Source organism: Motacilla alba, chromosome 15, assembly GCF_015832195.1.
Source record: "Motacilla alba alba isolate MOTALB_02 chromosome 15, Motacilla_alba_V1.0_pri, whole genome shotgun sequence".
NCBI lineage: Eukaryota > Metazoa > Chordata > Aves > Passeriformes > Motacillidae > Motacilla > Motacilla alba.
This window is the reverse complement of record NC_052030.1, coordinates 10,317,752-10,345,739: the sequence shown is the minus strand read 5'-3', so window position 1 is coordinate 10,345,739 and position 27,988 is coordinate 10,317,752. Positions and strand designations below refer to the sequence as shown.

The 27,988-nt window shown below is 54.2% G+C and overlaps 2 protein-coding genes across 3 annotated transcripts; one reads left to right on the top strand and one right to left on the bottom strand.

Annotated features, from left to right (window-relative positions):
* Window positions 1–512: 512 nt before the first annotated feature.
* Window positions 513–14,476, bottom strand: LOC119707508 (BRCA1 associated protein). The gene is given in 13 exon segments (XM_038152606.1): window positions 513–2,757; window positions 3,788–3,891; window positions 5,656–5,745; window positions 7,294–7,403; window positions 7,792–7,930; window positions 8,417–8,492; window positions 10,324–10,472; window positions 10,908–11,021; window positions 12,399–12,588; window positions 13,263–13,464; window positions 13,955–14,113; window positions 14,269–14,302; window positions 14,304–14,476. Coding segments are annotated over 13 exon segments (1,776 nt in total). The 5' UTR covers window positions 14,352–14,476; the 3' UTR covers window positions 513–2,396.
* ACAD10 (acyl-CoA dehydrogenase family member 10) lies at window positions 14,407–26,457 on the top strand. Of its 2 annotated transcripts, none has more exons than XM_038152604.1 (15): window positions 14,407–14,527; window positions 15,435–15,661; window positions 16,370–16,518; window positions 17,071–17,265; window positions 18,435–18,593; window positions 19,320–19,479; window positions 19,858–19,999; window positions 20,258–20,326; window positions 21,118–21,299; window positions 21,855–22,005; window positions 22,496–22,641; window positions 23,150–23,314; window positions 23,729–24,078; window positions 25,540–25,593; window positions 25,841–26,457. In XM_038152604.1, the coding sequence occupies exons 2-15, from the start codon at window positions 15,505–15,507 to the stop codon at window positions 25,916–25,918; spliced, it is 2,157 nt and encodes a 718-aa protein (XP_038008532.1). In that variant the 5' UTR covers window positions 14,407–14,527; window positions 15,435–15,504; the 3' UTR covers window positions 25,919–26,457. The 2 variants fall into 2 exon arrangements, with proteins under 2 accessions (XP_038008532.1, XP_038008533.1); XM_038152605.1 differs by having other exon boundaries at window positions 14,452–14,527; window positions 15,443–15,661.
* The last annotated feature ends 1,531 nt before the right edge of the window (window positions 26,458–27,988 follow it).

Genomic DNA, 27,988 nt, shown 5'->3' with positions numbered 1-27,988 from the left:
CTGCTCCACTTGCTGATGTCAAAACTTGACCACAGGCCGAGGTCCCAGTGCCAAAGCTTTTCCAGGCACTTGTGGGCCTGGATGAGGGGTGAGGAAAAGTCACAGACCAGCCTGAGCTGGGACCTTTCCCTTTACCACAAGCCCCAGTTCCTTGTGGGAAGTCTCCCCGGGGAAGGAGCCTGGGGGAGCCCGATGATCAGCAGCAGTGAATAAACACCCAGACGGACCCTGCAGGCTCTCTGCTCACCTGGGATGGTTTAAGGAGAAGCTGGAGGTGACTCAAGGACTGAGAGTTATTTGGTTTAACACAAAGCCTTCTACAATTCTTGCTTTTTCTGCACAAGCTGCCCAGAGATAAGTGCCCAGCTTTATCTGCTCCTATCAGCTCAGCCCAACATCCCCAGCCCAAAGAAGGCCAAGAGCTCATTTGGACAGCTTTGCCTTTGAGTTAAAACTATCAGGCTTCCAAAATAACCTCCTCCCTCCCCTCCAGTGGAACAAACACACAGAAAGAACTGCACGCTGGTTTAATTTTCCATCACATTTTTTGAAAATGAATTCCAAGATACAGTACAGCATCTTTAGTGTTCTACACAAAGCAAGCCTTCAGCAAAAGGTCAGAGGATCTTAATGGTGTAAAAATATATCTTAAATAAAATAGTTTCTCTAGGAGAGCAAGCCGTGCTGTACATCTCGAGGTCCTTAGAGTCATTTACAGAAGGCAGAGGCCTGGCAGCACAATCCACACACTGGAAAAGTGAGTGTACATTCCTGCTACAAAGTCAGAAAAGGTCCAAGTTCCAGGTGGTGGGGGCAGATCTCCAAACCCAAACAGGGGATGCCCAGAGTGCACTACCAGCCCTGTAATTCCAATGAGGAAGTTCAACTCTCTCTGTCCATGCAGCCAGGAAGTGGATGAGAACCACCCACCTTCCCGGGGTCATTCCAGGGACTGGGACTCGTCCCTTTCAGTGGGCCAAAAAAAGAACAACTAGCAATAAAGGACTGGCTGTTTCATGCCTGTGTTCCAGGCTGGACCTGCTCAGCCAGAGCTGTTTCAGTGTTCCAAACTAAGGTCCTGATTGTTCCAACAAGGATCAGGATCATCCCGTGGCCTGGAAAGACAACTGGGGACTCCCCTGCCATTTTTAACAAAAGATCAGTCTTTAAATGCTCTAATTCTGAGCACAGCAGCAACCAGGACAGTCGCTTCTCCAGGGAAAACTTCCCACCCCAGAGCATCGAGTCTTAGATTCTAAGTGAAAACCAACAAAAAACCCAAACCAAAGCAGATTTGTGCACAAAATTCCCTTCCAGGACCTGTGTCCCTTTGGGGCAAGTCAGACAGAAGCTCTGCCAGCTGAGGTTGTGGATAGTGCCACGTTTTGGTGAGCACGGGAACTGAACCAAGAGCTGCAGCTCCTGCTGAGGACCCGGGGGAGGGGCAGCACCGGCAGCTCCAGGAATGTGGGAAGAGTCTGGAAAAGGCTGTGCTTGTCCCTCTCCTCACCTGGCTCCGAGGAGAACAGCTCTGGAGCTCACGCCACCACTGCCAGAGCAGCTCGGGCAGGGGACACACACACACACCCCACTCCAGGAGCACAGGAACGCTGGGAATGTGCTCCCCAACTGACAGATGACTTAATTTGTAGAAATACCTATAAAATAACCACGTTAAACAGCATCCAGAACACAAAACTTCCACCCTTTCTGCCCCACAGGCAGCACAGCAAGCACTGGCCTCTCAAAGGCCACCTTTAAAACGAAGAGAGATCAGAGCAAAGTCCTGTAAAGCCTTTAAATTCCCAGACCATTGGCCTTTAGGACTTGCCTGGTTTCTAAGATGGTTTATTTTCCACACCTCACTCCTTTTTCTTTCCAAACTACAGTTCTACTCCTGCACAGGCAGTTCTGCAGTGTCAGGACTGCACATACAAAAAGGAGATGTACATAACCTAATTTACACTGTTTATTAAATAACTTCTTAACTGAGAATACTTTTAATCCAGGAGAAGAACTGGAGAAGCCTTACACACCGGGCTGAGCCTACTCTACAGCATCCCCACAGGGAATGGGATGTTGGATATGGACACACCCCACACCCCCCCACCCCAAAACACTCTCCAAGAAAGTCAAATGCATGGCAGGAGGGGCTCTGAAAAGGAGGGAAGGCAAAATGGTCACCAAGATCTGCCTAAAAACAGCTAAATAGTGCAGTGAAATGCTTTTAAATACCACAGACACCTCCACTGACTCGCAGCCAGTTTTATGAGCAGCTCTGGAGACAATTTCTAGCTGAGCTTTAGTGAGCTGGGCGTTGCCAGCCCGAGTCCCGAGGTGAGCCTGGCCTGCTGCTGGCACGGCCAGTCCAGGGTGGGAGCAGAGAATTCCTGTTCTCATTTCCCTCTCTTGCCACGACCTCTCCTGGAGGAAGGTTTGCCCGTGCCTGCTGTGGAGGAGCTGGCAGAAGATGCCACTGCAATGTTGATCTGTCCTTCCTGAATCTCCTGGCGGGTCTCAGCTGGGAGGTGGTTGATTTTCTGTTGTGTCTCCAGGTAGAACATGACATCCCTCAGCTGCTCCTGGATCTCAGAGATCTGCAGGTCCTTCTGCTCACAGGTTTCCTTCAACACTCTCTCCTCCTCCTTCAGTTTGTTCTGCAGCAAGGCCTGGTTTGCTCGCAAGCACTTGTTCAGTTCCTGCTCCTCCTTCAGCTCGTTGGAGAGTTTTGCCACTTTGTTGTTCAGCTGGGAACACCTTGCAGAGAGAAGCAGGAGTCAGGACAGCAGCACTGCCCACCCAGACCAAACACCACCTCAGCCTTCTCACTGGATAACTGACCCCCAGCCCACCAGCTCCACCTGGAATTTGGTTTTCCACCAAAGATGGGCAATGGGGGGCAATACAAGAAGATTCTGAAATCCTCCTCAGGTCAGGAAATTCCATCTCATGCCAAATGCCAACAGCACAGGCAACAGGCAGGGTGTGCCTGGGACATGGAACTGACCTTGCACACACACCTGCAGCCTTTGGAATGGGTGCCAAAAAGGGCACAGGAATTACAAGGGACCCCGAGAGAGCTGAGGGCAGTCAGGGGCCTCCTGCCACACCCCAGGACCCTCAAAATACCACTTCACTGGGAAGGAAGATGCTCCCACAAAGGTATCAGCCTTGTGATTCACTGACAGGGCTTCCTGCTCCCAACAACTCTGCTTTTGCCCTGGCAGTCTGCTGGCACCCTCCTCTGCCCGTTTCCCACTCAGGAAGGTGAGCTGCACGGAGCTCAGTGCCTGTGCTCCCTGCTCCAGCCAGGACTGCTGGACAGGCCCTGGGCTGGGAGGAACAGGGACACAGTCCCACCCAAGGATTGCATGGATCCACAATTCCCAGGCTTGACATCTTTCCTCCAGGCACTTCCCAAGATCTGTGTTTTCCTCTGTGCTGGGTGATGCCCCTGCTGAGCTGCCTTTCACCCGTTTGGATGCACCCACCAAGGGCAGGACAGGCTGGCATCTCCCTCAGAGCAGGGAGATGAAGGATCCCTGAATGCTAAACATGCAGAGCGTGGAAAGGGAGCTCATGGCCCCAAAGCTGGGCTCACTCAGACATTTCCCATTTGTGAACACCTACAGAAATCAGAGCTTTTTATAAAGCAAGCCATGTTCTCAGTATTGCAGCTTAAACAGCTCAAAACCCAGGAATAGCAGGGGTTTTTTTTTTTCTTTTTGGATGTCAGTGCACGGTGTTTTAATGGCTGCATGGAACTAAACCTGGCAGTGGTACCCACTTCCTCTCCACTGACTGCTTTTCTTTGAGCAAGTCATTGAGCCGCTGTTCCAGACTGTCACACTTCTCAATGGTCTCTTTAAATTTGGTCTTCATGTTGTTAATCTGTAAAAACAAACACAGGGGCATTTCCAACAGCTCAAAGTCCGCTGCCCTTTCGTCAGGACACTTGGTTTTCCACAGCCATTTCCAGACTTTGACCAATTCCTCTCCCCAGGTAAGGAAAGCTTGGAGCCAAGGCTCTGTTCTGGTGAGGACCCCCTGTGTTACCCTTGGATCCCAGACTCCCAAGGAGCCACGTTGCCGTGGAAGCTGCTCCCACAGAACAGCAACTCGGGCTGCAGATCCGTGCCAGGCACTGCCAAAAGCTGCAGCAGCTCCTTAACTTCTTCCTGCCTGCATCCAGCATTCCTTTGGCCACTCTCTCGTGGTTCTGGATCCATCAGCAAACTCAGATTTCCACCTCAAGGCCGGGTTTTTGCTCATTTTAAACTAAACCTCAGAGGATGCGTGTGAAGATGAACAGGGGCTGACTCAGCACTGACCCACTGACACCGATATCTCCCTCCCACAAACACAAACATCCCCTGGCCATGGCCATCCTCTTCCCTCTGCTGCCCGCTCCAGCTGCTGCTCCTGGAGAAAGCCAAGCTCTCTTCTCCAGGTGTCAAACCTCCAGCATGAGACTTACAGGAAATTTAGAGCCAAGAATTCTTGTTTGCCTTCTGTTGGTGCCTCCAGCACGCTCACAGGCTGCGGGGCAGGAATTTAATGGAAAATGCTTTCCTAGAGGAGAGTCTGGACTAATGTCAGTGTCAGCACACATGGATGCAGAGCAGGTTTGAAGCCTTCCAGTCCTAATCAGGGAATGTTGGTGCTGCTGATGGTTAATTTGGGGAAGCAGCCTGAGCACTGATAATGGAATACACTGCATGGTGGCACTGATCCAGACAAGACTTACATGGAGCAAGTGCCATGGATAAAATTATTGGGATGTTTAAATGTGAAACCACGTTTGGAGCAGGGATCAGAGTGCTTTCATTCTGAAGCTGCTCTGAGGATTGTGTCTGCTGGCACTTGCAAGATCATTTTTGATACATATTTTCCTTCTATAAGGCTCTCCATAAGATTCCTAGGACTGTTCTTTAGGACAAGGTCAATGACCACCATTTCAACAGTCACAATTTCTATTTTTATTCAATTGCAGACACTTAAATGGTTAATTAGAAGTCCTGAAGAAAGTTAAGGACCTAATTCTAAATCCTGACTCACTTTAAACCTGGTTGAAAGGATGTATGCAGAGTGAACAAGCAGTAGAATATCCTCCCTGGATTCTTCCTGGTGACATTTTGAAGCAGTCCTGCCTGCAGGATGCTTTATAGGAGGAGACTCTGAACTTTTCCCAAAGGGTGATGAGGAGAGAGAGGGGATCAAAAAGAAAGGGCAAATCAATATGCATTTGGAGCAGAGAGACAGTTCCACCTTCTGCAGCCGAGCAAATTAAAGTCATATTGTCTCTGCTCCACCAACATTCCCTGGAGATCCGTGTCGGAGAGACGGATGGCTCCGGGATCCCGCAGCAGCACGCTGCCTTCCACCACTGCTGCATTTCCCCAGCAGCACATTTAAATCAAGCTGCAATCTTTGTGGCAATCTACCTGCTTCTGCACCACTGAGCAGCAAATTGCTCCCTGGGAGCAGCCAGATAAGGGACAGATCCATCTTGGAGCCAATTTTCCCAGCTGGGAGCGGAGCAGGCTGCGCGAGGCTGCGGCAGGCGGCGCCCAGGCTCAAACAGAGATCCTGCAGCTCCTTCTTCTCCCACTGAACGGGGCCAGGACCCTTCCCACAGCCCAGGGCAGAGCTCACCTCTTCAGCAGTGTCCTTCTCGATCCGGACAATCTTGTTTTCCCAATAGATCCGCTGGGATTCCAGCTGGCTCGTCAGCAAATAGGAATACTACAAACAGAGAGACACAGAGCAGTCAGGGTGGCCCTGCTGGCTAAGGAGCCCTAAGGGTTCCAATCCACAATCCATTTCATCAATTGAACCAGATGAAATCAGGAGATTCTGGACCCACAACCCAGCTGCACATCCAGCTGATGGTTTTCATCAGTTTGATTTCCCAATCAAATAATTTTGGGTTTTTTTTTTTAATTAAGGAAAGCCTTTACAGCACAACAAGGATCAAGTGGAAGTATCAAACCAAGAATTGTTTAAGGAGACAGATTTTTCATGGGAATAGCAGTAAATGTCTACAGGAAAATGAAGCACCACCCATCCCTGTCCTGAGAGTCTGAGATTCCAAAGACTGAGGGGAAGAGTTCCCATCCACAACTCAAACTCCAGTGCAGTAGGATCAATGCACATATCCAGTTTCCTATAAGGAGATTTCTGGGAAAGCACCCTCAGCACTCTGTAACCATTCCCAATTACTCTTCTCCAACATGTATGGCCCATTCCAATGGCATTTTGGAATCTGAACAAAAATCTATGCCCTAAATCTCATCTTTTCCCTTTTGGTTCTGCAAATGAGTCATGAGAAGGTTGAAAAAGGTGATTACTCCTTTTCATCAGGCTAATAAACATCAAATTAGGCATTCACTAGAGAATTAAACATGCACAGAGCCTTGATCACTCTCAGTAATTTCCGAGTGCCAAAACACTGCCAAATTCATTCTCTCTTGAAATATTTCAATCTCATTAGACAGAGAGATCTTACATGCTTAAAGCAACCACCTCACAGAAAAAAAAAAAGGGTTAAAATTAGCTGGTTTAACATCTAAGTGTTATTCAGAAAATTCACTGAAAAGCAACCAAATATTTATGTGAGCAACAAGCTCCTCCAGTCTGGTCTCTGTGGGCTGTTCCTCCTCACAAACCCTCGTGTCTAATGCGGCTGAAATCGTGCTGCAGTGGCTGCTCAGTGAAGCAGGCATTTCAAGCTCCTCTCCTTTAGTTAGGAGAAGCTGGGCAACAGGTACAAAAAATAAATAAATCATTATCTGTTCAAGGGAAGGGAACAGAACAGGGCTGGCATCAGACCGTCAGCTCTCTGTGCTCGCCAAGGTGAGCGCACAGCTGTGGATTCCTGCATCCTCGTTCAGCTTGGGAGCTAAACTACCCAAACTGACAGTGCCACACAGATCCTGGCTCTGAACCCAAGCCACAGATCCTCTAGGAAAGGTCTGGGGAGGGACTCTGACCCACTCCTCCCTCCAGTGTCCCCTGTTTGCAGCAGCACAAGCAGCTCTGCTTCAATCACCAGTGACCACAGGACGACACTGCAGCCAGCTCACGCTGCGCTGCATTGGCTCTGCAGAGCCAGGGAGAGGCTTAAAAAAAAAATTAAAAAAAAAAAAAAGCAGTAAACCCATCCTGCTCCTGCCTGGAGACAATTCCAGGCTGGGAGCAGATCTGCTGCCTCAGCTGATGGGATTGAACCGTGCTTGTGGCGGGGTTGGAAACACTTCCACAATGCAGGGTCCAACAAGTGAAAATATTTACCTCTAATTGTAAGGCATCAATTTTCTCCTCCTGGCACATATCCCCCTCACACTCGTACTGAACTAGCTTGCCATCAGTTTTGCTCGCCACCAGCCGATGGACATAATTGTCTGGGGAGAGAAAATCCAACCATGGGCACTCGGATCTGAGGAACCCCAATCATGGAGCACAATGAAACCACCCAGGCCCTGCCCCTCAGCGAGGCACAGAGCCAACACCACATGCATTTGTTCTTTAGCAGATTCCTCCCAGCCACCTTAGGGGGTATTTGGAAAAAATACCTTATGGGGTACGATGGAAAATGAGTAACAAGCTGTAGGACCGCCCCACTTTGTGACAGTGCCACCTTCTCCCTCCTCCAGCCCCAGGAAGCTGCTGCTAGAGGAGAGATGGCTGCTCCCCCCAAAGTCAGGCATTAACCCAGACACAACCTCCTCCATGCCCAGCAAACCGTGCCCCAGCCCCAGTCCCTCAGGGTGCCCGGGGCTGCGGGCTCACCGCCGGCGTAGTCCCAGACGCGGTGGTTGGTGAGCTGCATGGCGTACGTGTGCTGCGTCTCCTCAAAGTGCTTGTAGGCGTGGCGGCTGACGTAGCGCCCGCAGCCGATGTGCCCGCAGATCAGACAGATCCACAGGTTCTGCAACACAGAGGGCAGCTCTGGGGGGCAGCTCTGGGGGGGCAGCAGCACCCCGAGACAGCGGGACCCACCCCCCACTCCAGTCAGTGTTTGCTTTCCCGCTCCCTGACTCAGCTGGAAGGCCAAGGAGCAGGGAACCCAGCCCATCAAAGGCAGTTACACCCCTGCAGGGACTGCATAAATCCCAGCCAGATGGGAGAGTGGCCTTGGCTAAGGAATGAGGGATCTCAGCAAGCTCTGGAGGGCACAGACTGGAAGGGCCACCACTATCAGGCTGGTCCCTGCTGTCACTGATCTAGGAACCTCGGAACAGGAAACCTGTGAGGTGACATCCCTTCCCAGCGCAGAGGCAACTCAAAAGGAAAGCTGATACCCCACTGGCTGGTAAAACCAGCCCAAAATCAGCCTGAGAATAAGCCCCAAAGCAACCCAAGCAGCTGTGCCGTCAGATCTAGGCCAGATCTCACCTTCCACCCACCTACTTACTTCTTGAACTCCACACTCAAAACACTTGTTCTCTTCCACGGGCTCTGGAGTCTGGCAGTACCTGCACACAGGGCACCTGCAGGGCAACAAGAATGTCATGAGACACAGGGAGCAACATCTTCACATTCCAGTCATTGAAAAGAGAGCCAAAGAGCTCCAGGGAAATGCCTTGTGCAGCAGGGGTTCCCTGTATCACCCACGAGCTCACATTCACCCCACCTGAATTCATTCCACACAAAGTTACTGGTCCTAAGCTGGTGACAGAACAAAGAACAGCTCTCCCAAAGCCATTTCAGCTGGATTTGGTTTTGGTGCAGTCCAACACAGAAGCTACACACTGAGGAAGGGCACTGGAACTACACAATGATGGGCACAGCCAAGTGACACTCTGCAAACACCCCTCAGTCCTTAAAAAAACCCTAAGGAGATGCTTTAACCCCACCCAACCCCAGGGATTCAATCTCAGCTTTCCCAGGAAGAACATCCCATAACTGTACCCTAAAAGCATGAGGAGCAGGAAGATCCAGATCTTTCATCTCCTTTGGAACTCCCTCAGTGCTGCCACAAAGACAGAACACCCCAGACCAGAAGGAAGCTGTGTCCAGCCCTGGAAGCAGCAGCTCAGCTCAGGAATGGGATAACTGAGGCTGCCAGGACTGTTTGTGTATTTTTCATTAGCTGCTGGGTAAGCCCCAGAAATCTTCCAGGGAAAAGACAACAGGGCTGCAGTCAGTTCCTATTCAAATTCAGGTACCTGCAGCCTCTGTGGTGCCTGGGCAAGGAGAACAGAGGTTTTCCTTTGTCCCTTCTTTAGACTGGGAGCATAAGTTCTGCCTGAATTGCACATTCCATATTTAAGGGCTCTTTGGGATCTTGCTCCTGTGCTGGCTACACTCCACTGCCCCAAATTTCCACTGGCTTGGATTTATGGAGCAAAGCAGCCCTTCAGCCTGCCCAGCTCCAAATCTGATTAATCTCACTGAGGTCTGTTACTCTGGCTTGGGAGTGATAGATCACAGAGAGCTACAATCTCCCTCACATTCCATCAGAGAACCCAGGAATTGGGACAGCAGGGATGGAGCAGCCACAGGGAGGATCTGCAGCCTCCTGCTGCAGTGTCTGTGCCTGCCTGAGGTGCAGCAAACCAGCAAAGTGTCCAGAGGAATGGCAAACACACCCCGCTGGCAGCAGCACTTGGGGACTCCAGGCACACCAAAATCCCACTTCACAGGGATTTGGGAAGCTGGGAGCACCAAGAGGAAAGGGCAGCTGCTTTAAGGACAGACACGGGTGCAACCCCCAGCCTGCTCCAGTGCCACGGAGGCTCTCCCGGTGCCAGGGACACGACTTCCCATCACTGACCTGGAACAACAGGAGCCTCCCCTGCCTGATCTACTGAGCCCTCTTGTCATCATCCCTTCTTCCCCTGCCTTCCCCTTCCCAGAGTGCCCCTGCACCCCTGCTCTTCCTCACCTCCTCTTCCTCCCCTCCCAGCATCCAGGTAGGAGAGAAGGCTGCAGGGCTCCCCACAAGGCCCCTCAGCTCCAGGCAGGAGCAGATCAATCTGCAATGCCAAGGAAGGGCCTGGCCGAGCTGCCAAGGCTGAGTGAAGCAGGGCTGTGTGTGCAGCCAGGCCTCTTTAGCCCAGCACTTCTGTCCTGGAGTATTTTGAGATAATCAGCATTCCTCTACAACTCCCTCCCTGCCTCAGCAGCGAGGCCCCTGGGCATCACTGTTCCATTCCTTTTGGCAGGGAGATTTTTCTCTGGGAGCCCCTTAGTGGGAAAAACTGAGCATTAGGACTCGCAGTAATTCCTGCCCCCACAGGGACCAGCAGAGCTTTGTCAGCACAACCCCCAGCACTCCAAGCAGGGCCTCAGAGGTGGGAATAAAGCCCAGGCTCTCACGTGGTGTCCTCCCAGCGCTGCAGGCACTGGCTGTGGAAGCTGTGGTTGCACAGCGTGGTGAGTATCCCGTTCACAGACTCATCCATCCTCTCCAGGCACACGGTGCACTTGGGCAGCTCTGTCAGGTCCATCACGGGCAGGCTGGCCCCCTGCAAGCACCAAGCACAGAGAAACTGCTCAGCACCAGCAATCAACTGCAGCTTCCCATCACTGCTGGCACCAGGGGACAAAACCATGACACAGGAACGCTGTGAGGCCACACAGCAGTTGGGAATTTATTGCAAAGATAAGAAAGTGATCCCCAACATTCAAAGGGCCACAGCCAGGGCTCAGTGAAGGGGCTGCACCTGCAACCAGCCCCACTGTGCTCTGTGGATTGCCTAAATTACAACCCAAGGCAGGTTTAGGTCACAGCTGAGGCACAAAGTCCATGGAGTCACCACACAAACTCTTCCAAGGACCAGTGGGATGGGAAATGGAGGTGGGGATGATGTATTAAGGCATTTTTGCTGCTTATTCTTAAAAAAATCCTGTTAAAACCTTCTGAAGTGCAGGGGAAAAAAACCAAACCAAACCAAACTTACATCTTCTGACTTGAAGACTTCAGCCCTTTCCACATAGACGAGCTGGCAAACGTCCTCCTCGATGGAGTTGAACTGCCGGCCATTGCAGGCCATGTAGAAACTGTCTGCATCAGCCTGGGCACAGGGCAGGGGAAATGGGTTACAAACAGAAAAACCCCAGCTGATCCACCCAGAGGAGAGGAGGAGAAACCTCCAATATCCTCCCTTCCTCCCTGGAACACCAGAGGGGGGGTTCAGCCAGCTCCAGGCACTGCATTTTGGTGCTGGGCTTGGCATCAGCTCTGGAAGACACAAGTGAAGTTCAGGGCAGTGACACCACACTGACATTCGGAGCCCTCAGCAGGAACTGGGGATTCCCCTTCAGCACCTGTTTTACCCTTTGCTGGCAATTTCAGTGCATTTGCAAAGCAAATTTGGTCTCTGCAAATATGTAAGAGGCTGCTGCCAGGGACAGGAGCAACAGCGAATCCATCCACCACTCACAGCCCAGGCACCTTCCAGGGCAAAAGAGGCAGAACCCACCCAAACCCTGCCAAATCCATCCCTTTTCCCTCAGGAGCTCCCCAAACCATTTCTCCACAACCACCAGTCAGCTGAATGCCACATTCTCACTCTCCTGCTGATTCCAGGCAGGAGCATAAAGAACCTGGAGATTTGTTTTGCTACCTGCAGGCACAACCATTAGGGGTCAACAGAGCTTCAGGGAATTGCCTGAGAAACAGGAATTTCAGAGCAAACTGAGCAAAAGTTCAGGGATTTGCTGCAAGGCTGGTTAGCACTAAATATTTGCATGAGTAATTTAATGCAACAAGAGATATGAAACCATCTTTGTAACTACTGCAATCAGCACAAAACTCACACAAATCCTTCATCTGCACAAAGGGCTTGGGGAAATGTCTCAGGCAGAATTCACAGCTGGGGGAAACCTCTCCTTGAAGCCCAAAATAAACCATGTGCAGCTGGGAGAAGAGAATGTCCAAGTGAAAGGGTCCACACAAGAATTAGGGGGGGAATTTAAAGGTGCCCAGTCCAAAGGGCCTGAAGAAGCAAACTGTGTTATCTGGGTACCAGTTCACCCCCAGGCTCTCAGACTGGGGGGCTCTGTCCTGTCCACACTGGCAGTGGAAATCACCCAGCTCCTCAGAAAAGCAGGGAAAGTCTTTCCTAAAACAAAGGGAGCTCCCCTGGCTGGGTCTTTCCTGTTCAGCACAGCACAAGACTCTGAACAAGCCGAGAGCAGAGAACTCTGTAAATGGATTCATTTTTGAAAAATATCCTGCCAAAAGAACAGGACAGCCAGAACATGGCATCCACTGCTTCCAGGTGTGGGACTGACCTCAGCAGCCCCAAGAACTCTCTGGGAAGGAGGACAGGGCTGTTTCTCCATAAGTACAACCCTGGCTCAGGGCTGCCCAGTGAAGCCACCCAAGCCTCCAGTTCAGTGACCTGGTGTGACATTCCTGCAGCCAAGCAAAACTGGAAGCATCTTACCTGGGAGCTGAACTTGATGAGCACCATGTACTGGTTTGGGGTGGAGTCTCTGATGATCTTCATGTGCTCAATCACTTCGTAGAAGGAGGCCACAAACTTCATGAGGTCGTGGCTGGTCATGGTGGCAGGGACAGTGAGGATGCAGAGCATGGCACTGCGCCGCACGTCCTCCTTCAGGGACGTCATCTTGCTGGGGACACAGCAGGGACACAGCTGGGCACACAGTCACAGCAACTCTGTCACACTTTAACCCTCTTTTGTCATCGGAGAGTGACCACAAACAGGCATCCTTCAGCCAAGGATGAACCTGGGAGCTCCAGGAACAGTGGGATTGCCAGGAATAGTCTGACACCTGTTTTTCTAGAAAAACAGCTGAAGTTGGCAAGGCCCAGATGTCCAGCACTATTCCTAGAACAACTGAGCAACGTTTGTTACTGTTCCCAATACCCATTTGGTGGCTCCTGGTCTCCTTTCTTTCAGGAAGACTTGAAATGGGAGTTCTCAGACAATTAGAGGGGAGTGGTGTGGACTTGGAACCCCTGGGATACAGGATGAGACCTCCTGCCTCACACAGCTCCCAGGCCTGTCAACAAGACCCCAGAGATCACTATTTAATTGTGGGATCCCTTGGAAAGCTGCTCTCAAATATCTTTTTTTTTTTTTTTGAATCTGTATTTGTCTTCCCTCAACACCCCCAAGTGTCACACACAGCTGTCACAGGTGCCACCAAGCTCCACCAGTAACACCAGTCACTCTCTGCATTCCCAGGAGCGAGTCACCCTTCCTGTTTGTCCCCAGCCAGGAGCCACAGCCCCAGGGCAGCCACCTCACCCTCCCATTCCCACCTTACTGAGGAATCCTTACTTTGTTTTGTACAGGTGCATAATTCCATGGACGATTTCCACCGAGGGGTTCCCGCTGAAGAAGGAGATCTGGTCTGGGAGCTGCTTGGAAGGCGAGTCTGGAGCAGCCTCACACTCCTTGCTTTGATCCTCCTGTTTGGTTTTGTCCTCAGCTGATGCAGCCTCCGAGGATTTTCTTCCCTCCACGGCAGCTTGTGCTTCATCTTTCACAAAGGCAAAGTTTCCCCTTTACTGAGGGGAAGGGACCACCAGGATCACCCAGAGCAGCCCCTGGCCCTGCACAGAGACCCCAACAATCCCAGCCTGGAACTGTGTCCAAACTCTCCTGGAGCTCTGGCAGCCTCGGGCTGTGCCCATTCCCTGGGCAGTGCCCAGCACCCTCCGGGGAGAGCCTTTCCCTGATCCCCACCCCAAGCCCCTGGCACAGCCCCAGCGGTTCCCGGGTCCCGTCCCTGTCCCAGAGCTCGGTGCTGCCCCTCGGGAGGAAGCTGGGGTTTGGGATGAGGTCAGCGGGCAGTGCCCACCGGCAATCACCGGCTCTGCCCCGCATCCCTGAACCTCTCTGCTTGTCCCCAAAGCGCAGTGCCCACTCCGGCCCCGCAGACCCCAAACCACCCGGGCCCGCCGGTGACAGCACCGGGACGCTGTCCCCACCGGCGAGCCCGAACCGCCCCCGGTGCCCGGTGCCGGTACCTGCCCGCGGCTGGATGGTCTCGATGATCACGTCGGTCATCTCCCTGCGGCCCAGGTGCTGGTGCAGGATGGCCGCCCGCTCCCCGGGGCCCTTCCCCTCCAGGCAGGCGGGCACGGCGGCGGGGGCCGCGCCGCTGCTCTCCGCTGCCATGTCCGGAGCTGCGGGGACAAAGCGGGCGTTGGGACGGGGCGCCGTGCGCGGAGCCGCGGCACCGGCAGCACCGGGACGGCCCCCGCCGGCAGCTGCGCGGTGCGGAGCGGGCCCGGCCGCGCTGCCCCGCGCCCCGCCCGTGCCCCCGGCGGGGGGAACCCACCGGCCGCGCTGTAGGCGAAGCCCGCGGGCAGCGGGGGACGTCCCGGCCAGCTCCAGCCGGATCACGACCAGGGACACGCTCATGGGCTCCGCGGGGCCGCCGCCGACCGGGACCGGGACCGGGGCCGCTTCCGCCTCCCGCACCTTTCCCCTCTGACCCCGGGACGTCACCGCGCGGTGACGTAACAGGCGGCGGCGGCGGCGGCGGCAGCGCGCGGGGGGCTGCGAGGGGCGGCCGCTGCTTCTCGCGAGAGTTCGAGGTGCGTTCTCGCGAGAGTGGGAGCCTTGCCCGCCGCGGGCGGGCCGGGAGCTGTGAGGGGTCCCTGAGGGGAGAGACCCCCGGGATCCCTGAGGAGAGAGATCCCCGGGATCATTGGGCCGGGAGCTGTGAGGGATCCCTGAGGGGAGAGACCCCCGGGATCCCTGAGGGGAGAGACCCCCGGGATCCCTGAGGGGAGAGACCCCCGGGATGATTGGGCCAGGAGCTGTGAGGGATCCCTGAGGGGAGAGACCCCCGGGATCATCGGGCCGGGAGCTGTGAGGGATCCCTGAGGGGAGAGACCCCCGGGATCATCGGGCCGGGAGCTGTGAGGGATCCCTGAGGGGAGAGACGCCCGGGATCATGGAGTCCAGTCCCTGACCAATCCCCACCTTGTTACCAGCACGGAGCACCCAGTGCCTTCCTTGGACATGTCCAGGAATGGGGACTCCTAACCCCCCTGGGCAGTTCCAATCCCTAACCACCCTTTCCATGAAGGAATTCCTCCTGATGTCCAACCTGACCCTGCCCTGGCACACCTCAAGGCCATTTCACTTTGTTGTGTCCCTTGTTCCCTGGGAGCAGAGCCTGACCCTCAAATGGCTGCAATCACTGATTATGAGCAGCAATTAGTGTGTGTTAGTGATGAGTTATCCCATTGTCCCTAGCGCTTGAAGGCATATGTGTATAAAATGCCATTTGGATTGGGTGGGACATTGGGTGGGACGCTTGAGTGGCTGCCCAGGGTGGAACCACCATCCCTGGAAGTGTTCAGAGCTCGAGCACAGGCGGCCCTTGGCCAGAGGGTTTGGTGGATTCAGGGAGGTTGGATTTGATGATCTTGGGGGTCTTCTCCAACATTAACAATTCCATGATTCTGTGTGCACAAATAAACGCTTTCCCTGTAGTTCTGCAGCTGTGCTCCAGCCTCTCCCTGGCTGAGGTGTGAGTCTCCCTGGCCCTGCCGTGGTTCCCAGCATGTACCTGAGCAGCGCTGCCCGTGCCCTGAGCCCTCTGCGTGCCGGGATCCGGCGGCTCCCGCTGATCCAGCAGCGGTCCAGAGGGTTCTCTTACAAAGCCGTGCTCTTTGAGGAGAGCGGGGTGCTGCTCCCAGCCCCTCACAGGACAGCCACAGGTGTGTATTCCCATTCCTGATCCCACTCAATCACAGAATGTCCTGAGCTGGGAGGCACCCACAGGGATCATCATCCATTCCTGGCCCTGCAGAGCCCAGCAATCCTTACCCTGTCCCTGCGAGCAGTGTCCAAATTCACCCAGAGCTCTGGCAGCCTTGGGGCTCTGCCCATTCCCTGGGGAGCTTGGAAATATCGGGGAAAGGTTCTTCAGCCTAAAAGATATTTCAGCCTAACTGAGCCCTGGCACAGCTCCAGTTGTTCTCTCGATCTGCTCCCTGGTCACCAGGGCTCCTGTTGTTCCTGTGCATGGAGGGAAGATAAATTTCAGGTGCCTCTTTCAGCTGGCTCTGGCTCAACACCCAAGAACTTGTGATGGTGGGACCTGCTGTGCCATCAAAAGCCACACAAGTTTGTAACAGTGACCACCCTGCACCCCCCGGTAACAAAACTGTCCTGTAGTGCCACCACCTGATGCCAGCCAAGGCTGGTGCAGCCCTCCAGCAGCTGTAGGAATTCTCCACCTTGAAAACGGGGGTGAGGTGCTGCAGTTCCTGGAATGCCCAAACCCTTCCCTCTGTGCCGTGCCAGTCACCCGGTGCAGCACATCGCTCTCTCAGTGCTGGCCCTGTGTCACCTCAGAGGGACTCCCAGCTGATTTCCCAGCCTGCTGATGCTCTTTCCTGGCTTCCCTGCTGTTCTCCGTGCAGACTGGGAGGCCCGGAGCTGCATTCCAGCCGGCACCGTCCAGCAAGCTGCGCTGTCTGGAGGGGAGAACAGCCTCTCTCTGCAGTATTCCAGAGGAGAGCTGACAGCTGTGGAGTTCCTGCAGGAATTGGGACAACAGTGCTTTGAGATTGTAAGCCAACTCCCCCCTGCTCTCCCTGTGCTTCCTGACTGCATGGAAACAGGTCCAGTGAGGAAAGAGGAGCTTTAAAAAGAAATTCTGTGGCTGAAGGGTCTGGATTTTCCATCTAGGAAGCACTGCTGTTGGAGCAGAGCAGATTTCCACCATTATCCTGGTGCCTGGGCAGGGCAGGCAGATGAATTTGCCTTAATTTCCTACTGGAATAAAGTCCTTTTTAAACATCTCAGTCTAAAATGCAGATTCCTTTCCTGCCTGCTGAGCTGTCAGTGTCTGTCTCTAACCTGCCTTGATTCCATGGCAGGCACAGTCCCAGTGATTTCTCTCTCCCAAAATCAGCCCTTTATCTCTGCTGCAGAATTAGGAATGAGAACATTTGTTTATTTGGGCAAAGCAATTTAGCTGAGAGATTCCCTGCCTGCCTTCTGCTGCCAGAGGAAGCAGGACAGCAAGATAAGATGGATCAGATAACCTACCCACCCAACCTTTCTTATTTTCACCCCTTTTCTGGCCCAGGATCACTCTTGGGGTTTCTCTGTTTCTCAGGCAAATGTCCGTGTTCCAGTGCACTCCTTTCTCTGGGATTTAATCCGAAAGGAGATGAGAAAACAGCTCCCCATAATGGCAGAAGCAGCTCAGTGTATCCGGGCAGAAGGGCTTAGGACAGCTCTGCTGAGCCACAGCTCGTGCCTGGGGGATGGAGCGAGGTTCCTGCCCCTGCACCAAGAGCACTTTGATGTGGTGAGTCTGGATGGATCCCAAATGGGGCTCTGCTGCTCCGCCTGTGAAAGCAGCAACTGAAATTCTTTAAGTGCAGGTAGCAGATGAGCAGCAGCACAGTTTAGACATCAGTGGAACAGGCTGGGAGAACATTTCCTGACACAATTCCTTGTAGGCACTGGGAGAGGGGCTGAGTGACATTTGCAAATCCACTGCAAAGTGCCCACACAACCACGAGGCTCTGTGTAACAGGCACAGGCAGCGATGGCGACTGAGGACTTGGAAGTTGGAACACCAGACTAGAAATAAATGTTATTATTCAGTGTCCTTCCTGCTTTAAAAAAACAAACAAAAATAAGCTTTAACAGAGTAAGGAGTCTTCAAAGAGTTCATGCACCCTCTGTGCTACAAAAAACCCACCACCCCAGCATGCTGACCTGTGTGAGATGAGGAGAAGATGCTCCTCTCCCAGCAGTCTCCTCACCTTTGCAGAGATGACACAGATTAGCAGAGTAGGTGACACATGAACCTCGAGGCTCCAATACCCACGGCCTCTCCAGTGTGTGCTGCTCCTGGAACAGGAGTAACAGCCCTGCACAGCAATTAGTGGGGCAAAAATAATTGAATGTTGCTTTCCATTAGTATTGGCTTTATATCCATGCGATGGATTCATTGCTGTTCCTGGAGTGTTCCAGAGCAGGGGAATGGCTGCTTGGGTTGTTCATGGTTGTGAGGGCAGTGTTCAGACACTGAGTCAGTGCTTTTTTGATCCAGATTTTAGGTGGTCAACACAGCTGCTGTGGAGATGGCTTTGGGGTGGCTGGTGGGTGCAGTGGTCAGGACGCTGCTTTTCCTGAGCCTTTGGAACGTGCTGCCATCCAAGGATTCCTTGGACAGCACCGATCAACTGGTCTGGGACCAGTTTGGTCTCCCACATCGGGACATCTCATTGGATATCTCCCATCCAAGGACTGGCTGATCCTGTTTGGCTGATTTGAGCTGAGGAGCCATGGCCAAAGCAGCTGGCACCCACACAGTCCCTGGAACCACGGCCTACCCAGCTCCACATCCTTTATTTCTCATGTTAATTAGGCCAGTCTCTTTCCCACCCTCCCATCTCCATTTCCAGCACTGCCCAGATGTTTGTGGTCACAGCAGGCTCATGCATATTCCATCTGTTGTTGCTGTAGATGGTTGAATCACATCAGGAAGGGATGCCCAGGCCAAATCCTGGGATCTACGAGCTGTGCTTGGAGCGCCTGGGTGTCCAGCCCCAGGAGTCCATCCTGCTGGACAGCAGCAGCCAGAACCTGGAGGCAGCAGCCCAGCTTGGCATGAAAACAGTGAAGGTACGAAGTGACACAGCCAGGGTGGGATTTGGGGATGGATTTTGGGTCCAGAAGCTGTTTGGTTTGAACAGCTCAGGATTTCCAAGTGGCAGTGGCCGACTCTTGCCAAGCCTTTTGTTCCAGCCTTGCTTGTCCCTGCAGGATGTGGTGGGATTAAAGCAGGGATCACTGGCAAAGTCTGCTCTGGGCTGTTTCATTCATGGCTCCAAACCCTGTGTAACCTCAGGGAAGTCTCTCCTCATTCCTGTTCCTCTGTTCCCTATTGGAGAAACAGCCCCATCCCTGTGGTTGAGACAACCACAGCAGAAAATGAGCCCGTTAATGAATTCCCAGAAATTCTGAGGCCTCATGGATGAGTCAGCTGGGGACTGACAGATTACCCCCAGGCTTTGGGGTCACTGGGCACAGGGGTTTTACTTTGGGGACCATTTGGAAAAGGACAAGACTGGGACTGGTGGGAAGAGTGACCTCCATTCCCCTGGACTGCACGCAGGGAATTCCAGCTCTTACCCCAGCCCAAGCTCCCCGTGCCTGGTCTCTCCAGGGCAGAGTGAAGGTGGGAAGCTCTGTGTTGGCAGGGAATGACCCATGAATTCCTGTGTGTCAGTGGATCAGTGCTGATGGACTCACAGATAAATGCATCCCAGCCATGCAGGGCTCTCTCTTTCCCAGGAAATTTTGTCTTCTAGCTGTCACCCAGTGCTACTTTCTCCCTCCTGGTTTCAGGTTGATGATCCAGAAGCAGCAGTCAGAGAGCTGGAAACCCATCTGGGATTTCCTTTGCGAGGGTTTGTTCCTTATACTCGTTCAGTGAGACCAGGCAAGGAAATCCCAAAGGATCGTCTGCAAAAGTACCTTGGAGATGTTCTTGGTGCCCACCCCACAGGTACTGCAGTGGGTTTGGCCCTTCCGTCAGAAAAGCTGGACATTCTGGAGCTATTGGCTTTTTCTGTACAACATAGAGACTGAAAAATAATATTAAGGAAAGGCTCGTAATCTCCTAGCAAAGAGCACAGCCATTCCAGTTCCAGTGATCCATCGCTTTCCTTGAATTAGGAAACAACATTTTAGGGCTTCCTCATTTTGGGAGGGGTTGAGCACAAGTGGTCAAAGAGATGCCAGGAATATTCCTGTCCTGTGAGGCAGCTGTGAGCTACTGCCATGTTCCCCAGGGGTTTGGGACACAGAGGGAGATCTCAGCCCCAGGTGCAGGAAGGGGATGGAAGGCCTGGAGAAGTGCTGACCCTCTGCTCCCACCTCCCAGCGCCACTGGAGTTACGGCAGTTTGACCACGCAGAGTCCACCCGGAGCTATTTGGTGAAATTTGGAGGTCGTTTGCTGGTGCTGAAGAAGGAGGAGGAGCCTCCCGATGGCCCCTCAGGCCTTTCTGTCCCAAGGGAATACAGGTGAGAGGGGTCCTGCTGCAGTTTGCTGTGCCAGAGGAGCAGGACACGTGGGGAGGATCATTTATGGCCTCTCCTTGTTTTCCAGAGTGTGGGATAGGTCTGGGGGCTCCGGGCCATGGGAAGGTGTGGGTGTGCTCCTTTCACCTCCCCCAGCCACATGATTTTAGTATATTTAAAGCTGAGCAGTGATATGGTGTGTTCACCTCCAACACAGCAGTTCCAGGACTGATTCCCTGCACCTCTGTCCCTCCCTGGCAGGGTCCTGAAGGCTCTGGCTGAGTCTGGTGTTCCTGTGCCCCCTGTGCTTGCTCTCTGCGAGGACAGAAGGTAATCCTGTCCCTCAGCTTTCACTCCGTGCTTGACAACTGCAGCCAGATTCCCCCAAAGGTGAAGAGAGAAGGAACCAGAGCTCACCAAGCGCTCTGATCTAATGAACATTTGTGCAGTGTGGGGCTGGAGGAGCCTCTAGAAGTTCAAAGAACAGAATCACTTTTACTTTAGGTTGCTTTAGGTATGTCCCATTTTAGCAATTAATCCCAAAGCTCTCTTTGAAAAGCACTGATGAAGCAATATTGTAGGGCTTCCTGCTGACTCAGAGTGCTCAGGTTTGCAATAAAGAAAGGATTTTTCCAACTGCCAGACCTCAGGCAGCAGTGACAGCAGCAAATCTGTGACAGGACAGCCCTCAGGCCTGCAGCCTGCTCAGATCTCTGCTGGCTGCAGGACTCGGTGTCTGCACCGCAGCTCGATGTGTGCCCACTGCTCCTGCTGTGTGTGAGCAGCCCGACAGCCCAGCCCACAGGCACTGCAGGGCAGCAGCTGCTGCTGGAGCCTGGCTCCAAGCTCAGCTACCTGGGGCTGGAGGGGACACAGCCATGGCACTGCCACAGGCAGCCTGAGCTGGGCTCCAGTGAGCGCCCAGGTGCTGCTGGGGCTGCTCTTCACCCGCCCACGCAGGTGAGGCCTGGGGGGCACAAGGTTCAAGGTGCAGGTGAGGCCTGGGGCACAAGGTTCAAGGTGCAGGTGAGATCTGGGGCACGAGGTTCAAGGTGCAGGTGAGATCTGGGGGTAGTGGCAGGATTGACCTCAGCCCCACACATCCCAGTGTGCCTCCCCAGCATCCTCGGCACTCCTTTCTTCCTGCTGGAGCACTGTGCTGGCCGCATCCACCGCGCCGTGTCCCTGCCCGCGGTGCCGCCGCGCCGGCGCGGGGCCTGGTACGGGGCCATGGCAAACGTCCTGGCCAGGATCCACAGCCTGGACCTCGGAGCAGCCAAGCTGCAGGACCTCGGGGAGCACGGTGAGAGCAACCTCTGGATCCTTTCTTCTCCTGGGTGTCAGCATTTCAAGGGATAGGCAGGATGGACCAAACTGGGGGCAGGTGGGAAAGTGAGGATGAGCAGTCCAGAGTCTGAATCCCCAGGTGTGGTGGGAGGGTGTGAAGAGCTCTTCCAATCCAGGTTTCCTGTGAGTTCCCAAAGTTCTCCTACCTCCCCGAGCCTCCTGCCGTGTTTGTTGCCATCTCTGCCCACTGTGGGTACAGGAGTAGCTTCTTTGCTGCCATCTCTGACCAAACCTCCCCAAGCATCCCCTCCAGTCCCTCTGCAGAGACAGCTCAGCTTCCTGGAGCTGGTGGAGAACATTTACATTTTTGTCCAGGATTGGATTCTTTCCACCTGAATATTAAATCCAGTGTCCAGTTAAGAAAGTATGAGACCCCTGGAAATTGCAATTAAAATCTTGGAGCTTAAATCAGGGTTCTGGACTGAGATCTGCTTGGCTGTTTGACTTTTTCTGTGTCCCTTTTGAAGCCTCTTGGTGCCTTTCCCTGGGAGTCTCTGTTCCTCTGTTCCAGGAAATTACATCCAGCAGCGGGTTGAGACCTGGACAAAGCAGTATCGAGCTGTGGAAACTCAGGTGATCCCAGCCATGGAGAGGCTCATCCAGTGGCTGCCTCTGCATTTTCCTGAATCCCAGAAGACAACAGTGGTGCACGGTGATTTCAGGTACTGCCCTGGAGCACATCCCAGGCAGGAAACAAGGACTGAGTGTAAAATGACCCCCAGACTCCAAAAGGTGCTGACTGGGCTGGGGCAGCAGCTTCAGAGCAGCCCAAAAGCTGGGTTTTGGGTCAGGGTCAGCATCCCCAGGGAATGAGATTGAGTTTCTTCATCCAGCAGCTGCAAATGCTGGTCTGACACTGGAGGATCATCAGCTCTTCCTGCAATACTCAGGAACCAGCCCTGATCTGAGGCTCTGACTAACTTGGTTTCATTCTCCAAAGCCCAGTTTAGTCCATTATTAACCAGGGTGTTCAATATTGAGTAACCTCCATCCTCTGCTTGCAGAAATTAATGTTCCACTTTGTGCTGCCTTCCAAAGGACTCGGCAATTTTTGAAGAGAGTGAAGAGCACTGAAAGCACCTACTGCTGCTGAGCACTGGGATTTTTCCCTCCTCTGGAGACTTTCCTGATCTCTTTTTCCCTCTGATACAGGATGGACCACCTGGTCTTTCATCCAGACAGGCCAGAAGTCCTTGCTGTGCTGGGCTGGAAGTTTGCCACTCTAGGAGATCCCATGTGTGATTTGGCGAATAACTGTATGAGCTTCTTCCTGCCAGCCCACTTTGGTGCTCGCAGAGGTACAGAGGGGCACAGTCACCTTTGGCACACGCAGAGGAACCAGAGCTCAGAACAGATCAGCTCCTGCCCAAGCAGCTCAGCTGGCAGGGGGGCTCAGTGCAGCTGGAAAGGGTTTTGGGTTTGCATTGTTTTCCCTCTCACTCCAGCAGGAGGCTGAGCAACTCTTTTGGGTGGGAAAGATGTGAAGCAGATCAGGACTGGTTTATGCACTAAGTTATACACTTGTTAAAAAGAAAAATGCAGGGTTAAACGGAGAGGTTCCATCATGTAGGAGAGATCTCTGTCAGTCACAGTTCCACCCTAACCAGGAGAACTGCCCCATGTGCCTTTTGGGGCAGGGGCTGGTGCCAAAGCCCAGAGTTCCCCATGGAGCCAGCACAGCAGCTGTGCAGGTCCTGGAGGGTGTCTCCATGGAGGGGCCTGGCTGTGCCACAAGGCTCACACCCTCCCATGGGAGCTCTGAGCTGCTCTGGCAGCTGACTCCTGGTACCTCTTCCCATCTTCCAGGCTCGAGGAAGTGTGACTCGGGGATTCCCACGGCAGAGGAGTATTCCCAGATGTACTGTGGCCACAGGGGAGTGGAGCGCCCGGAGAGCTGGAATTTCTACCTGGCCTTTGCCTTTTTCCGCCTGGCTGTGATGCTGCAGGGACGTCACCGTGGCTCCCTGGCAGGTGAGAAGCCAGCCAGGCCAGCTGTGTCCTGCACAGGGCACAGCCAGGGGCACAGAGCTGCCTCCTGCTGTTCGTGCTGTGGGGTCTTTCCTTTCCTGGGAGAACTGAGCAGAGGCCAAAGTTGGGAGCCCAGAGCTGTGTCCTACAGATGGAGCTCTCAGACCTTGCAGCTCAGCACCAGCCTTTGCCAAGGGACTCACAGGGAGGTGGTGAGAGCTCTCGGTGCTGTTTGTCTGCACTCATCAGGTGTGGAGCCTTTATCAGAATTAAATCTGATGTTACTTTCACACCCCTTAGAAAGGAGTTTCCCCGAGTCCTGCTGGGCTGGCCCAGAGGAGGGCAGGTGATGCTGTTTGGGATGTGACTACATAACAGAGGATTTTCCAAACAGGTGTCCTGTTCTCTTGTCCCCAGGGAGGCCAGCTCCAGGTGACAGCAGCCCCAAGGATGCAGAGTTTGTGGCCGAGCTGGCTTGGGATTTTGCTGTTAGAGAAGGATTCCGTGTGTTTGAGAACCTCTCCCCCACAAAGCTGCTCCTGCGACATTCCAGCACCTGGGCCGGGCAAGGGCCTCTCCTGGGCAGGGGTTACAGCACCTGGGCACGGCCTGGGGCAGCCCCTGTGCCCAGAGCCCCCCTGGTCACTCCCCCCAGCAGCCTGGGCACGGCCCAGGGGCTTTGCTGCAAGATGGAAAATACGGGCATCCAGTGGGGCTTCCCGAGTTCCCATTCCAGAGGGACTCCACGTCCTCTGCCAGAGCTGCAGGTGAGACATCTGTGCTGAAGCTGCTTTGCTGCACCTGCCCAGGGTGGGGGCTGTGGCCTCCAAGTGTCCTGGCTCTCCTGATCACATCAGACGTTTGGCACTCCTGGAGCCCAGTGGTTTGGAGCAAAAGGGCTGGGTTCATATGGCTGTGACCGAGTTCGTATCCTGGGAAACAGTGATTTTGGAAGCTGGCACTCCCTTCCAAGAGGAGCAGATTAACACCAGCCCAGCTGTGGTCACTTGCCCAAGTCCTGCCATCCGTGCTGATGGTGTGCCCAGAGCTTGGCTGGGCTTGAGCTTTTCAACACTTGCCAGTCCAGGAAGAAATGGTTGTTCCTTACCTTTCCCTGTCTAGGGAAGCCTCACTTCTGTCTCCCTCTGGGAAAGGCTGAGTTAATTCCCTTCACTGTGTCCCTCTGGGAGCTCCCTCAGATGGGGCAGGGAGCTGCTTGCACCTCCCCAGCTTCCATTCACAGTGTGAGTGGAAACAAACAGCCCCACCCTTGGAATTAGGAATATAATCTTGCTACCAATATTATATTCCTAGTAATTTTAGTGACACTATCAAATTCTAGTGGGTTACTTAACCTCCTTTCAGCTGCCAAAAATCATATCCAGGTGCCCTTCCAAAGTGTTTCCCTGCGCTCCGGCAGAAACCAGCAAACACCAGCGTGTCAGGGCACTTGGCAGCTGATCCTCTGAGAAGGTGGAAAGGGCAGGGAAGCAGCAGCTGTGGGGAATTTGGAGGTGCTGAGATGAGCAGATCTCCTTCCCTTCCTCGAAACACTCATCTTTGCCAAGTCTCCAAACATCAGGATTGCCACGCTCTCTCTACTCCACGCCTTGGGCTTGTGGAGACGCTGCTCCGGTGTGTGACACCACAGAGTCCCCTCGTCCCTGTCACCTCCACATCCATCCCGCTGCTCTGGTGTGTGACACCACAGAGCCCCCTCGTCCCTGTCACCTCCACATCCATCCCACTGCTCTTTCCCTTGGCATCATCCCCGCACTGTCAGCCTTTGCTGTGAAGTGTGTTGTGAAAGCCAGGGGAGGAGTTTTGCTGCCTGCAACAGCAAGATAATGCAGAGAACTGTTACACAGCCAAATATTCCCAGCCTGGAACTGCCACAGTGCTCCAGAGCTGGGCACGGCCAAGGGCAAGGGCAAGACTGCCCCTGCCAGCTGGCACTGCCAGGGAGAGGTTCATCCTGGGAGCTTGGCAGCCAGGTGCCCTTGGCTGAGGCGTTCCTGGCCGAGCAGGGCAGGATCTCAGCTGATCCCGCCTCATCCCACAGCGGGAGCCAGCAGACTCCACACGCTGATCCCAAAGGTTGCCTGTGCCCCAGCTCTCGGGGAGATCCTCTCCAGAGGAGCAGAGGGAAGCTCAGCTTCTCCTTCAGAGCCATGGCTGCCCGCCAGAGGGGCAGCACCAGAGCTCTCATGCTCATCCTTTTCCCCCAGGCACAGAATGCCAGGACCAAGGCAGGGGCACTGATGGCTGCACAGGGCACCAAGGTGAGCAGATTCCTCAGGCTCGAGCCTTCCCTGACCAAAAAGAGCAACACTGGCACTCCCGCTGCAGTCTGGGGCCTGTGAGCAGGAGGGGTGATTTGTCCTGTCTGCTGTGGGGTCCCCAGTGAGGGTGTTTCCCCAGCACTGGGTTCCCAGGGCATTTGGCAGGCTCTGGGACGCTGCTGCCATCCTGCCCTGGTCCTGCAGCCCTCTGTGTGCCCACATGGGCTCTGGTCTCACTCTCCCACAGGTCCCTGGAGCAAAACATCTCCACAGTGCAGATCCCAGCCCAGCACTTCCCTTGGACCTGAGCTCCACGTCCGGCTGAGGGTCCCCAGGGGTTCACAGGACAGGACTCTCCAAACCAGAGCTGGGCCAGGAGCTGCAGCGCTGGGAAACCTCGGATGGGGACCCAAACCAGCCACTCTGGCCGGGGAGAGGCCATGCTGAGGGCAGCCTGTGAGCTCAGTTCCAGTGGTGTTTGGTGTTATCTGTGCTCAGTGCTTTTATTGCCTGGCTCAATACGGGGCCAAGTCCACCCTTGGATCATGCAGGAGTCAGAAGGGAGCAGGGAGAGTTGGTTGGAGTGACCTGGCTGGGGGTGCATGACTTGGTTTTGGGAATAAAGAGACTGGACCAGCACATCTCCTTCAGCACATCTCTGCTTCTTCAGCACAACCTGCAAATGCTGGAATAACCCTTGGTGGCGGAAGGAACTGAATCCAGTCCTCCAGGTCTCTGGATTCAGGGGAGGCTGGAGCTGAGGCAGTGCCTGCCCTGTGGACCTGGGAGAAACTGGGAGGATCCATGGTCCCATGAGTGTGGTGGGGTCTCTTTGGGGACCACGGAGGGTGCAGACTGGAGCTTTCAGTGCTTTACAGAGCTAGGGGAGAACTGTGGGAACAACCATGGTAACTTCATGAGCATGAGCAATTTATATGTTGTATTAATTAATTATTAAAGTAATGGGTAAGGTTCTTTGGGTTCTCCTGCTCCTCCAGCGTGGCTGCAGCCTCACAGCCCAGGGTGGCCACCAGCTGCCAGCCCTCAGGGGCTCAAGGGGTGCTGCAGAGAGCCCTGGGGGGCCGTGCTGCCTCTCAGCGCAAGGATCGTGAGGCTGGAGGGAAGCCGGTAACCTGAGCCTTGGATTCTCCCAAGCTGCAGGGTGAAATTCCACCTCAACCTCGGGCATTTGGCTCTGCTGCGGAAGGGGGAGGGAGCTGAGGCTGTGTCTGCCAGCCCAGATATTTGGGATGGTTTCCCAGCAGGCACCTGACTCCTGCGCCTCCCACCTCCTTCGGGCGGGCTCGGGGGGCCGAGAGCCGCGTCTGCCTGGGGGGTTTAGCGCTGCTGGGTCTCCCTCCCAGCCCCAGGGCAGGGACGGGGCTGCTCGAGAGAGCCAGAGGCTTTATTTAACACGCACTGGTGCTCGGTGTCGCGGCTGTCCATGCGGGGATCGGGCACAGACAGGACACTCAGTCAGGGCTTAGCCCCGAGCTGGAGCTCAGCTCTGTGTCGTGCCCTGGGGACACCTCGAGCCGCCCCCTCTGGGACACGCGGGCACATCTCTGCAGGGAGAACAGGAGTGGCATGTCCCGCTGGCGGTGGAACGCCGCAGGGCTGTGACAGAGGCAGAACAAGAGGGACTCGCGAGTGCCGCTTTCTAAAGGGCTGCCCAGAATCCACCGCCCTGCAAGGGATATGGGAGGACGAGGACGAGGGAGGCTGAGACCCAGCACAAGAGGATTTCTTTCCAGCTGATCCGGGAAACGCACGGCTTAATCCGTGTCCTGCTGGATAACCTGGGGCGGGCGCTTTGCCTTCTCGGGGCTGTGCTGCTCCTCCCCGCACAACTGGGCCGATACTCCCCTGAATCGGAGAGAAATGCCTGGAAAGTGCAAATGCTGGAACCTCCAGCAAGATTTCAGCGACCTGGGTCATCCAGGACAGCGGGTGAAACTATTCCTGAACTCACATACTCTACAATTTTTCTGTCCTCTTTAATAAACCTGAGCCATCCCTGTCACCCTTCACAGACTCCTCACTGAGTCTCTTACACAGGGCAATACCACAGGTCTTTTTTTTTCAGAGGTTAAAAACCTCTCTGTGTTTTCGGTCTGTGGCTTCCTTAGTGATGATAACCCGAGCACACCTCTGTTCCCTGCATGTGAATCTGCACTTGGATACGCTGAAGTTGCACAAGGCATCTAAAACAAACCAGAAAAAAAGGCCTTTAGCCATCGTTGGGAGCGATTTCACAAAGCCTCTCATTTGCATTCACCGAGAAACTCCCTGTTGTGAAAGCACTTCCCTGGCCTTGTTCCACTGCCCCTGCACACGGGAGGGGTTTTTGGGTGCCTGGGTGGACGGTCATGGTGGCACATCCGTGGAACCGGGA

What these genes read in the sequence shown, in the direction of transcription:
- ACAD10 (XM_038152604.1), top strand. Translation starts at nt 15,505, where the DNA reads ATGTACCTGAGCAGCGCTGCCCGTGCCCTGAGCCCTCTGCGTGCCGGG. An exon ending in ACCAAGAGCACTTTGATGTG is followed by an intron (nt 17,266 to 18,434) that starts GTGAGTCTGGAT and finishes TTGTTGCTGTAG; the next exon opens with ATGGTTGAATCACATCAGGA. An exon ending in GCAGGACCTCGGGGAGCACG is followed by an intron (nt 21,300 to 21,854) that starts GTGAGAGCAACC and finishes CCTCTGTTCCAG; the next exon opens with GAAATTACATCCAGCAGCGG.